This window comes from Rhincodon typus, chromosome 25 (assembly GCF_021869965.1).
Source record: "Rhincodon typus isolate 14 chromosome 25, sRhiTyp1.1, whole genome shotgun sequence".
NCBI lineage: Eukaryota > Metazoa > Chordata > Chondrichthyes > Orectolobiformes > Rhincodontidae > Rhincodon > Rhincodon typus.
In genome coordinates, this window is record NC_063356.1 from 38,604,401 (window position 1) to 38,617,661 (window position 13,261).

The window sequence follows — 13,261 nt, forward strand, 5'->3', positions numbered from 1 at the left end:
ACACTAGGCCATTGCCTGACCCCAGTCTGATATGAATTACACTAGACAGTACATGCAACGAATGGTTGCTGGAAGTAAACAGAGTAGCTGGAGTTTGGCACCAGTTGATGTATAATCTTGGAGCTGAAGGCTCCAGCAAATATCCTTAAATCCACACAACAGATTGAGTTCAGCAGCTCTGTGAACAGGGCTATTTAAAGGGGGCTTGCAACTATTTATAGTGGCTGATGAATTACTTCTGGTTGTAACTTCAAGTCTATAAATGTTTTAATGCTTTCTGTAGCTAGTTGAAGTTGCAAATTTTAGCAGGAAGTGGTGTGGCGAGTGCTAAAAGAGTGTTTGCTGACATCACGGCTTCTGCATAAACTGTTGCTCCCAGAGATGGGAGCGTTAGTAGATCTATTTCTTAAGACCAAAGCATGACTTGGTGAATAGGCCGAGGTAACACAGAGCTGTTAGAAGAGGAAGAAAGGCGCTTATATCTGCCCAGGAGTTCCTGGGAGAAAGTTTCAGACTGAAGCCTCAATAAGGTTTCCGTGTGAGACATCTGCACTTGAGTAAAGACACCTTCTATCTGCTGCTGTTACTGCGAACTCAGAGCAGGGTAACTGCATTGCCAATGTCTCTGAAAGTGGTTGGGGCTATCACCTTTTACTGGCTTCTTCCAGGCTGAAGATCAGAGGTCCTAGCAACATCTCACAGTTTGTCATCCGTTGCTATATTAGGGAGTTCTTGATGCTTCAGTTCAATGATGGCTAACTCCATCCCGGTGTCTCTTGCCAACATTAAGCAGACTGAGCGAATATGTGGCTTCAGCAGGATTGCAAATGTCGCTAGGATGCAGGAAGCCATTGGCAACACCCAGATGGCATTGCAGGTGCTATGTGCCCATTCCGCCTTCTGCCATGACTGAGGGGGAATTTCACTTGCTCAGCGTGCAACCATGTGTCCAGGGCTAGTGAATCCTGACAGCCGTTACTCTGCTTTCATTCTGCAGCGGACCACTCGGAAGGCTGAAATGCAACTGGCACATGATCTTATCTTTTGTTGCATCCTGCATGCATGGCCAGCAATAGCGTATGTAGAAAGAGAGGCACAGTGTAATATAGAATAGGCATTGTGGGCATGCCTACACCAAATGCACTGCAGCAATTAAAGAAGACAGGCTCAACATCACCTTCTCTCGGGCAACCACAGATTACATCCCATGAGTGAATAAAAAAATGCACTGCAGGAGCTCAACATCAGTTCTTCTGCCCAGCTGAATGTTGGCCCTCCTGGGTGAGGTGCCACACTGGGGATAGATACAGCCTCCTAATAATTGCTATACACTTCATTCTGAGACAACAAACTCCCTAAAGCAGAAGCTTAAGTTAGATTTCCCCTTGCCCAGTCACTTTGGTTTCTCTGGGTAAGATTGTTCATTTGTGGCGGTGACCTGTGGCCAACTTCAGACTGTCTTTATGTCAACAATGTCTTCAGACTGCCAAACTCCCAATGCTTATAAATGAGCAGAGCATTTCTAAATCTCTAGCCACATGCCTCCCCTCCATCAGTATGGTCAATTATATCAGGCTGGATCTTTGCATATGCAAGGGAGACAAGGCTTTATGGGGAGGTGTGGAAGAGGGGCAGACTGGAAAGTGGAAGTGAGACCACAACCAGATGAGCTATAACCTTTATAAAATGGCAGAGCTAGCCCAAGGGCCTGTCCATTATTCTGTGTATAATTAGGAGAAACCAGGAAAAATATGGGCTGAAATAAAATGAGATGAAGTCACAAACACAATGACTCAGCAACTATTTTTAGGCCCACAAATGTATCCTAGGCCATTGTATGAATACCACATTGCTACACAGTATTTGGTCAAATCTGAGCATTCACCTTGATAATACTTCTACAACTAGTCTGAGAGTCTGTGTCTCATTGTGTCAATGTGGTCTAAATATATCTGTCTGTTGTGTCACTGTATCAGAGGGAGCTAACACCAAATAGAAGCTCAAGTGATGTTGGTCGTGGAGATGATGATATTAGTTGATCTTCAATGGTATGAACACTGTGGGCATAGTAACATATATCTAATTAGTATAACGCTTCTATTTGAAAGGTGTATAAGAACTAGAGTTGGCTGTTTGGCTTGTTCCAACAAGATCATGGCTAGTAATTGAACTTCACCCCTTTCCACACAGTGCCAATATCCTTTCACACAGAACAAAGAACTGCAGATGTTGGAAATCTGAACCAAAAACAGAAATTGCTGGAGAAAATTAGCAGGTCTGGCAGCATCTGTGAGCAGAAAGTAGAATCAATGTTTCAGGTTCCAGCGACCCTCCTTCAGTTTGGATTATAGCTGGGAAAAGGTTGGTATATATACAGAGGATGGGGAGGAATAAATGACAGGTGGAGATGGTACCCAGAGAGAGAGAGAACAGCAGTCGGGCAGACAAAGGGATGGATAATGGTGAGCCAGGGAGAAAGAAAAGCTGCTAATGTGGACCATCAGTGGCCGAGAACAGGTTGGCTGTGCTAAAAGCAGCCCGTGTGATGACAGGGCCTGGGGTGTGGGGTTGGGGAAAGGATATAGGAGAAGGTGCTCCAGCCTTGAAGTTATTCAACTTGATATTGAGTCCTGAAGGCTGCAGGGTTTCCAAGCGGAAAATGAAATGCTTTTCTTTCAACTTGTGCTGAGCTTCGCTGGAACACTGCAGTAGGCCCGAGACAGAGAATGTTGAAGTGGCAGGCAACCGGAAGCTTAGGGTCGTTTTTGCAGACTATGTTCTCTGGCCAACATCTCTGTCTCAGGCTGGCTGTACTGCTCCAGGAAAGCTTAGCAGAAGCTGGAAGAATTTTCCACTTGAGGACCCTGCAACATTCAGGACTCCATATCGAGTTAAATTATAGTAGCTTCTTCCATGTCCTTTTCCCACCCCCACGCCCCAGGTCCTGTCATCACATGGGCTGCTTTCAGCACAGCCAACCCGTTCTCAGCCACTGATGGTCCCCAGTAGCAAATTTTCTTTCTCCCAGGCTCACCGTTATCATCCCTTTCTCTGCCTATTTGCTGTTCTTTCTCTCTCTCTTTCTCTGTCCACCCCCCTCCTCTCTCCCTCTCTCTCTGGGCTCCATATCCACCTACCATTTATTCCATCACCCACCATGCACTAACTCTATCTTCAGTATATATGCCACCTTTCCCAGCTACAATCAGTTCTGATGAAGGGTCACTGGATTTGAAATATTGACTCTGCTTTCTCTCTACCAGACCTGATGAATTTCTCCAGCAATTTCTGTTTTTGTGCCAATACCCCTTACTGATGTCTTCTTGAGTGTACTCAGTGACTAAGTATATGTGCCTCAAAACTTGATCCAACCTGGCTTACGCTGAGGTTCAATTGTAATGTGCCTCATCTGTCACAAGAGTCAGGTATCTTACTGTGTGATTCTGTGATTCTGTTATCCAGTGAAACAGTGTAATTTGAGTGGTGATGAACAATCAGATGACGATGAAGATGAGTCTCTTAGCGAAGATGAGATGAAATCTAACACTGAGCCAATCAAAACTGTGAGTACAATTTGTTAATGGTATGTTAATTATATTGTTAAGATGCATAAGTGAATAGCATTATTTCATAAAGTATCTAGAGCACGTTTTGGGGCTTCTGTGGTACAGTGGTAGTGTCCCTACTTCTGAGCCAGGAGGCCCTGGTTCAAGTTCCACCTGCTCCAGAGAAATGTAATGACATGTCTGCAACATAACAGCTCTGAAGATGTTGATTTAAAAAAACACAAAACCTAGAACAGGGTAGTTCATAGTGACTCAGTGGTTAGCACAGCTGCCCCAAAATTGCTGGGATCCCAGGTTCAATTCCACCCTCTGACAACTGTCTGTGTGGTATTTGCACATTTTCCCTGTGACTGCTATGGGTTTCCTCCCATAGTCTAAAGATGTGCAGGTTAGGTGGATTGGCCATGCTAAATGCAGGATTATAGGGATGGGGTTAGTCTGGGTGGGATGCTCTTCAGAGGATCAGTGTGACTTGATGGGCTGAATGGCCTGTTTCCACATTGTAGGGATTCTGCGAACACTAGTTAAGAGAGGTTGGGACAGAAAGTCTGAGTTTAAGTCATTCATCAGGATGCGTTGACCATGGAGGTGTCTTGTAACACATCGGAAAAGAGAAATAAAATAATGAAGAGAGACTTCAGGGGCATAGGAGATAGCTAGTAGGGAACAGATATGTGTAATGCTGTATTCTGTTTACAAACCTATTGTCTACTGAAAAGTATTCTCTTCCAGTTCCAAACTTGACCTTGGGCTTAGGGTTGAATTAACACAAGTGAATGCTCATCTGAGAGATGATGACATTTCCTTCCCAATTTTTCATCAAAACTCTATGTTCGGGCCTAATATTGGAGGCAATTTGCACATGAGAGAATGCTGGAATCCAGTGCCATGCTGTGTTTGTATGCTGTCCAATGTTACTTCAGTGACATCAATGAAGAGTTGGCCCTATGCAAGTTAGGTTAAAGTTGCGGGCCTTCACTCTTGTGAAGCAACGGGATTGTTACGGTGCTGAAGGTGGCCATTCAGCCCATTGTGCCCATCTGCTCCTAGTGCCAATCTCCTGCCTTTTCCCCATATCCCTGTACACCATTTCCAGATTACGTGGGTTATAGGGGGATGGGTCTGCGTGGGATGCTCTGAGAGTTGGTGTGGACTTGTTGGGCCAAAGGGCCTGTTTCCACTTTGTAGGGAAGTCTAAGTTTAAGTCATAATCACCCAAAGCCCTCTGAATGCCTCCGTTGAACCTGCTTCCACCACATTTCCAAGCAGTGTATTCCACACCCCTCAGCCCAGTGAAGAGCTTTTCTGACCTAATGATATAGTTTATTACAATATTTCATTTTTGGACTTATGCCTGTGAAAAGCTGGTGATAATTCGTGGCTTTTATGACAGAGGTCAGTGGAAGTAAAATGAGGATTGGTGTAAAACACACTGCTGGCTGTTTTGACAGTCGCACTAATGCAGAAAGCTTTCCCAGCACCCCCATTCCCTCCTCTCCCAGCCGGCCCTGAGTTTTGATCCTGCCTAGACTGACAGGATGCAGATGCGCTCTGTTGTTCATCTTGAGGATTCTACACAAAACCACAGTTTCCATCAGCTAAGGGATATAAGGTCACAGTGTTCAACTGTTTGAAACTGAATGGCAATAGGCACTAAGTTGCCAACAATTGTTCGGAGAGAGTAGACTGTGCTGATTCTCGCTGCTCTTTTCTATTCTGACTGCAGACTCATAAATCAGTTTTAAATTCATCATGTTATTATTTTAATTGATATTTATTTCATCACATATTGCTCTCTGTTAGGGGTCAGTTAGCTCCGTTAGCTGGATGGCTGGTTTGCAATGCAGCACGATGCCAACAGCCTGGGTTCAATCCTGGCACTAAGGTTACTATGAAGGACTCTCCTTCTCAACCCTCAGGTTAAACTACCACCAGTCATCTCTCACTCTAATGAGAGAGCAGCCCAATGGTCTGCTTGGACCTGTGGTCACTTTACATATCTGTTGGAAAAAGTTGTTTTTCTGTCTCGTTTGACTCTGACTGACATCAGCATCTTCCTGATTTAGTTTTAAGCTGAACACAAGGAAATTGGTGTCTGGCATTAAGAAAGAAAAACACAAGCCGAGCTTCATCCTCCTGATAGCTCTTGCTCAATCCCTGTGGGAGGTATACAGGGGGGACTTGGCCATAATGTGGTCTCTTATCCTGCTGATATTGTCCAGACGTAGCCATGCAGAGTGACCACTGGGTGAGACAGTAGGGAGACATGGATTTCACGAGTTTGCACCTGGTATATAAATGATTTGGATGTGAATATAGGTGGAATGGGTAGTAAGTTTGCTGATGGCACCAAAACTGAAAATGTATTTGACAGTGAAGAAGGTTATTTATGACTAAAATGGGACCTTGATCAGATGGGCCAATGGCCAAGGAGCGGCAGATGGAGTTTAGATAAATGTGAAGTGTTGCATTTTGGAAGGCAAACCAGGGCAGTACTTATACACTTAGTGGTAGGGCCCTGGGGAGTGTTGCCAAACAAAGAGATCTTGGGCTGCAGGTTTATAGTTCCTTGAAGGTGGAGTCGCAGGTAGGCAGGGAGGTGAAGGAGGTGTTTGGTATGTTTGGCTTTATTGGGCAGTGGATTGAGTATAGGAGTTGGGAGGTCATGTTGTGTCTGTACAGGACATCAGTTAGGACACTTTTGGAATACTGTGTTCAGTTCTGATCTCCCTGCTATAGGAAAGATATCAAACTTGAAAGGGTGTAGAAAAGATTTACAAAGATGTTGCCAGGATTGGAGGGTTTGAGCTACAGGGAGGGGCTGAATAGGCTGGAGCTATTTTCCCTGGAGCATCGGAGGTTGAGGGGTGACCTTATAGGAGTTCATAAAATCATGATGGGCATGGATAGAGTGAATAGCCAAGGTCTTTTACCCAGGGTAGGGAAGTCCAAAGCTAGAGGGCATAGGTTTAAGGTGAGTGGGAAAATATTTAAAAGGGACCTAAGGGGCAACTTTTTCATGCAGAGGGTGGTGCGTGTATGGAATGAGCTACCAGAAGAAGTGGTGGAGGCTGGTACAATTACAACATTGAAAAGGCATCTGGATTGTGTATATCAATTGGAAGGGTTTAGAGGGTCAAATACTGACAAATGGGACTAGATTAATTTAGGATATCTGGTTGGCATGGACGAGTTGGACCGAAGGGCTGTTTCTGTGCTGTACAGCTCTATGATTTTACGAGTGCTTTCGGAGAATGTCTAACCAGCTGACTGACCAGCAGTGAGCAGCAATTGATGTGAGGCTCTTTGTCCGGTTCTACCTGGTACACCTCAGTTAGATGACCTGCAGTACAGAAACGACATTTAAAGGGTATAAATTGAGGTTAACCATAAGAGAATTGTTCCCTGTCTCCTAGGAGCTGACTCCAGAGGAGTTTGCAGCAAGGCGGCAAACGTGGAAACTGAGAACATTTGAAAGGCGTGCGAGGCAGGAAGAAATGGCGAGGTTTGCAAAAGCTCAGGTAATGTGGGATATTAGCTGTGTCCTCGACTGCCAGACTATTCCAGACTGCCCAACTACATTCCCTCTTCATCGCTGAATCATTTAACTGAAACTCTACCTTACCAACAGACACAGCAACATGGTGACTTCAGATTTGATGTTGGAAGTGATGGAGCAGGACCACAGAGCAGTTGGATCGCACTGTGTTTGATTCTGAAAATCCCCTTACCATTTACATTCGACCTCCCGTTGACCTGAGGTCATTGCTGTGTCATGACACATGGAGGATATGTGATTCCTTCGAGGTCCTATGCTCTACAATTCCCTTCATAAATCCCTGACCCCCATCCTCACCCCCTTTAAAACTCTCCTCACAGCCTACCATTTGGATTACACATTTGGCCTGCTTAGTGTGCTGTGACTTCCCTGCTACCCCAATACATGGAGACAGAATGAGGGCGGGTCTGAGATGTGACACACCCAGGCCAGAGAGCACGTGACCTCATACCAAGTTAGGCCTCACTTTTCCTGGTCTCCAGCCTGCAATTCCCCAGCTTCGAGCCTATGTTTTCCTGATGCCGATCCTGTCTTTTCCCGGTGCCAAGCCTGTGTTTTCCTGGTTTGGAGCATGCGTTGTCCTGGGTCCAGGCTTACATTTCCCCAGTTTGCAGCCTGTGTTTTCCCAGCACTGGCCTGTGTTTCCCTGTTGTCAAGCCTGCATTTTCCCAGCGTTTTCTCTGTGTACCACAGATGATTCAGAGGCGGTTGGAAGAGATTGAACAGACATTCCATGATTTGGAGCAGAGGGGAATTCACCTTGAACAGGAAATGCGTAATAATAAAGGTAAAAGCCATTATTCAGTCAAGTAGCTTCTCTTTATAAAAAAACTGTTTGGGAAAAGAATATGATAAGAATTTCTCCTGGTGTTGTGAAGGTCATTCACGATTTAACAACCCCACTGAAATCTGTCTCTTTTCCAATCGTGCCTTTCTGTGGAAACTATATGTCCCATCTTAAAGAGAGGATTAAGTCCATCAAACTTCCTCAAAGCACTCAGTTGATTTGAACACATATGCCAAAAAAACACAGAAAGGTGACTGTCTCAAAGAGAAAAGTGAAGCATCCTTTTTGCAAAAGCAAGATGTTTATTTAGAGCCCTTCCTGTTTGGAGAAATGCATTTGTACGTAGTATACTACCTGGGTCTCCACAGTAATTTTATCTCTGTCTGCTAGAACTTGCTTTCACTTTAGTTTGTGGTAGCCATTAAGTACATCATTTGAAACATAAAACCGGAAGTGTGTGGCTGCGGTTGAGTGGATTTTCAGAGCTGGAAGACTGTCAGTTACTGTAAACAAAAACGCAAGAAAGAACTAAAACTTTCTAAGTGCTGGGTGAGTCAGAACGGTCATGAATTTTCCACTCCCAGATGCTGTGAACCTGAAAGGAGCCAATGAGATAGAAATGGCATGTTTACCACAATCAATGGCAAAACTCTAAAATATCTTCAAGATTAACTAATAAGACTGCACAATTAAGAATAGTAACCCTTTTGTCAGTACAGGGGAAAGAGTGCTTCGAGCTGTATTGCAGCCTAGATTTCGCTGAAAAATAGAGAAGCCAGACAGGAAAGATTTTGAAGATATACTTTGAACCTTATATTAATGCTACTTATGAAAGTACTTGTATTCAACGTCACAACTGAAGGAGAGGGCAAACTGTTGATCAGGTAATGATGGCACTGACACTTCTAACAGAATCCTCAGAGTTTGGGTAACAGAAAGATGATCTCATCAGACATAGGATTGTCCTAAGTTTAAGAGATCTGACCATGAAAGCAGGTCTGCTGAGTCAGGAGGCTGTCGACACATGTAGAAATGCTGAATTTGTCAGTAACCAGCCTGAGTGTATTAATGGCTTTGCATTATATCGCAAGCCATTCTAGGCAGAATAGGAATAACATACTGGAAAGAAAAGAAAATGATGTTCTCAGAGGGCCAGCAGTTAGATGAAGGCAAGAGGATAATATTGCAGAGGGAAAGCATGTCCAGTATGGGGGAAGCAGTGTTCTAACTGCAAGAAGATGATCACTTCACGTGTAAGTGTTTTAGCGACAAAGAGGCAAAGCAAGCCAATAAAAATGGCACCTGGAAAGATGTCCAACAATGATTCAAATGAAGCACCCTGTTGCATACAACAGGTAGGCACCCTCAGGCCTGAAGGCAATCAATAGGGCGTGACTGTTAGAATGATCATAGAATTCCCACAGTGTGGAAGCAGGCCATTCAGCCCATCAAGTCCACAGTGACCCTCTGAAGAGCATCCCACCCCCTATCCTATCCTTGTGACCCCACACTTTCCATGGCTAATCCAGATAGCCTGCACATCCCTGGGCAATATGGCCAATCCACCTAACTTATACATCTTTGGACTTGGGAGGAAACCCATGCAGACATGGGGAGAATGTACAAACTCCACACAGACAGTTGCCCAAGACTGGAATTGAACCCAGTCCCTGAGACTGTGGGGCAGCATTGCTAACCACTGAGCCACCGTGCCATCCCTGTTAACTGCAGAAGGCAGTTATCAAGTAAATGTGAAGTATAGGGTCACACGGTGGCTCAGTGATTAGCACTGCTGCCTCACAACTCCAGGGTTCGATTGCACCCTCAGGCTGTGTGGAGTTTGCACGTTCTCCCCGTGCCTGCACGGGTTTCCTCCGGGTGCTCCAGTTTCCTCCTGCAGTCCAACGATGTGCAGCGTAGGTGGATTGGCCGTGCTAAATTGCCCACAGTGTCCAGGGGTGTGCAGACTCAGTGGATTAGCCATAGGCAATGCAGAGTTACAGGGATGGGGTGGATTAAGGTGGGACGCCATTCAGACAGTTGGTGTGGATTCGATGGGCTGAATGGCCTGCTTCCACACTGTAGGGATTCAATGATTAGATAGTCAGCAATGCTAATTGTGCAGCTTTATGAGCTTTGCAAATGCATGCAAAGGTACGGTTCGGGTTAGATGGTGGAACAATACTCATTCCCAAGGGAACAAATGAAGCTGAGAACCCAGTTTAATGGGATGAATACAGATCCAGATAATTATCTACTCATTTATGGATGTGGAGACATAATGGAAGAAAGCAGCACAAGCCACAGTCACTATTGTGTGCAACAGCTAGAGAGAGCTCACCAAATTGAAACCTGAAGCTGAACAAGGAGATGATGTAATTGGAGATGTTGAAGGTGAGTACTTAGGTCATGTACTGACAGCAAAATGGTTTTGCCCAGGTCCTGACAAGATGGGAGCTGTAGCAGAGACGCAGCAACCAACAGAAGTGAACACAGTGGAACAATTCATTTGTTTTGAGAATTAATTTAGCAAAGTTTTTGCATTATTCATCATCAGGGTGAGAACCTCCACAGAAGTATTGAGGAATAGAAGGAGATTCACTAGAATCAAGTAACAAGTAATGACAACACCAGGGATGTCAGTGATGATGTCACTCTACAGTGCGATTCCAGTGAGACAGAATTGGAGCAAAACGTAAACAGCGAGACCAACCCGTTGCATTTTTATCTATGACATTAACATAAATGCCATGCACCACCTGAGGAAGCATACCTGGTTATGGTCATTGTTTGTGAGCGTATCAATCATACTTATTTGGGAGAGATAAGTGACAGTAGAGTCTCACCACAAGCCACTTCAAAGCATGTTCCTCGAACTGTTTCTATTCACTCAAAAAGCATCTGCAAAGTAACATCCTTTGTTTACAGAGATATTATCAATACATGACATATTAACAAGAGAAATGGATGTACATTGCTGGCAAGCTGTGAGGAGCAGCACCTTCTGTGAGAAAAGTTGAGAATGCTAAGTCAGAGTGTGAAAATCTTTCCGAGTCGATGAGAAGCAACAACCCACCTTGAACTGGAAGACTTCACCCAGAGACACAGAATCTGAAAGACAAGTGTCTTGCTTAAATCAAGCAATTTGATGCAAGTCTGCAAATCTTGCAGGGAAGTAGTGATGAAAGGATGGGCTGGAAGCTTTTTAGGACATACCTAGTATATAAGAAAGTATTGGGCAGACAGATGAAGTGACAGCCCAGAGATGGCATCTTGGACTCATCCTCCATAAGGAGTTAAGAAAAAAAGACGCTGACACACAGCCATTTAACTGTTAAGGAATTGCACCTGGTCTGAGTGCTGTACTGGCCAAACATGAGCAATGACCACTTCAGCTAACCAAAATAAGCCAAGTTTCACTTTGATAATGCTGCCAGCTCATAACCAGACTTGAGTATTAGAGAGTCACTCACATTACATCTAATACCCTCAACAAGAGCCAACTTGGCACCTGTGTACAGCAGTTATCACCTTGTCCCTACTCAGCGAACATGGACTAAATATTGTAGCTATTTGACACATAAATACAACTAGGACAGCTGCTCCTTCACTGTAGAAAGCAGATGAGGAAGATATGTCACCAACTGCACAGAATGCAGTACAACCATCAGTCCCATTGATCCATTGTTCCTCAATGAGGGCAATGGATCAGCAACAACACTTGGTAGGCAAACAGAGACAGAATAACCATCACAGGAATGGCCAAGTTCCCGATGAAAAGTCAGTGACAATGTGTACCATTACAAGACCTGCCCAATTTAAAGATTATGTTGCAGATCATATGCAGAGGCTGGTAGAAGTGGACTGACTGGAATTAATACAGTTTGTTAATGAATGGTATATTTTGTTGCTGATCATGAATATTGGATAATGTGCAGTTGCAAATGGTTGTGCTTTCAAATTAATATTTATTATAAAATCAGGACGGCTGTTTGGAGAAATACAAATATTATTGTCACTCCAACTAGTCAACAGCTATTTTTAGGAATCTCCAGTATTTGTAAATAACCCATGAATAGTGCCTTAGCTGGCTTGCTGTAGTCATGTGACCTCTACTTCGGCTCCAAATGTCTTTCACTTCAGGCATGGCAGCCATTAAACACATTATGTGAAATATCTGATACTGCCCTTTGATCATCCTGGTTGGAACGTGTTTGTGTGATTTAACAGGAGCTGAGTTCAGGATCTTGTCTTAGGGTGACCCAACTAATAGAAAGTACATTTTCCTTCACGTTTAAATAAAATATTTCTACACTTGATGTTTCATTCTCCCAAACTGTGCACTCTCTGAAAACGATGGTTGAGATGTGTTAAGAATGGGTCATTCTAAACCTCCCTCTGAAGTTTCACTCCTCCATGCCTTCCCTCCCTTATAGTAACACAGAAACTAGGAGCAGGAGGAGGCCATTCAGCCCTTTTGAGCCTACTGTGCTGTTCAATACAATCATGGCTGATCCTGTGTCTCAATTCCACTTTCCCTTTTTTTTTCCATACCTCCAGGTGCCTTTAAAACCCAGAAATGTCTTGATCTCTTTATTGAATATACTCAGTGATTTGGTCTCCATAGCCTTTTGTGATGGAGAATTCCACAGGTTCACTATCCTTTGAGTGAAGAAATGCTTCCTCATCTCAGTCCTAAATGGTCTACCCTGTATCCTGAGATTATATTCCCTGGTTGTAGACTCTCCTGCATCGGGTCTGTTCAGTTCTGTTAGAATTTTATACGCTTCAATCAGATCCCCTCTCATCCTTCTAAACTCTTATGGCTGGAATAGGGAGCCCATTAGTGAAATGCTAAACCTGCCACATCCACCATTTAGAAGGACAAGGGCAGCTCACCTACAAGTCACATTACATCCTGACTTTGGACAATGTTGCCATTGCTGCTGCATCAAAATCCAGACACTCCCTCCCTAACGGCACCATGGGTAAAAAACCTATGGACAACAGTGGTTCATGAAAGTGGCTTACCACTGCTATTCCCTCAGATAGCACTTTGCTGCACATTTACCTATCTGTTACGTGATGTGTCCCCTTTGAGATTGTTGCATGGCCAGCCATGTCACTGTCTTAAAGGAAATGCTGCAGGTTTACAACCCAGAGATAGTAGGAACTGCAGATGCTGGAGAATCCGAGACAACAAGGTGCAGGGCTGGATGAACACAGCAGGCCAAGCAGCATCATAGGAGCAGAGAGGCTGACGTTTCGGGCCTAGACCCTTCATCAGAAAAGGGGGAGGGGAAGGGGGTTTTGAAATAAATAGGGAGAGAGTGGGAGGCGGATAGAAGA

General features: G+C 44.3%; 1 protein-coding gene across 1 annotated transcript in view; it reads left to right on the forward strand.

The window, feature by feature from the left end:
- Nucleotides 1-7,938, forward strand: part of LOC109918782 (F-actin-monooxygenase MICAL3-like) — a 46,274-nt gene extending 38,336 nt beyond the window's left edge. Inside the window, exons 17-19 of the mRNA XM_048611845.1 lie at nucleotides 3,463-3,563; nucleotides 6,983-7,087; nucleotides 7,819-7,938. Coding sequence (XP_048467802.1) covers nucleotides 3,463-3,563; nucleotides 6,983-7,087; nucleotides 7,819-7,938 — 326 coding nt within the window. The remainder of the gene's footprint in view (nucleotides 1-3,462; nucleotides 3,564-6,982; nucleotides 7,088-7,818) is intronic.
- The last annotated feature ends 5,323 nt before the right edge of the window (nucleotides 7,939-13,261 follow it).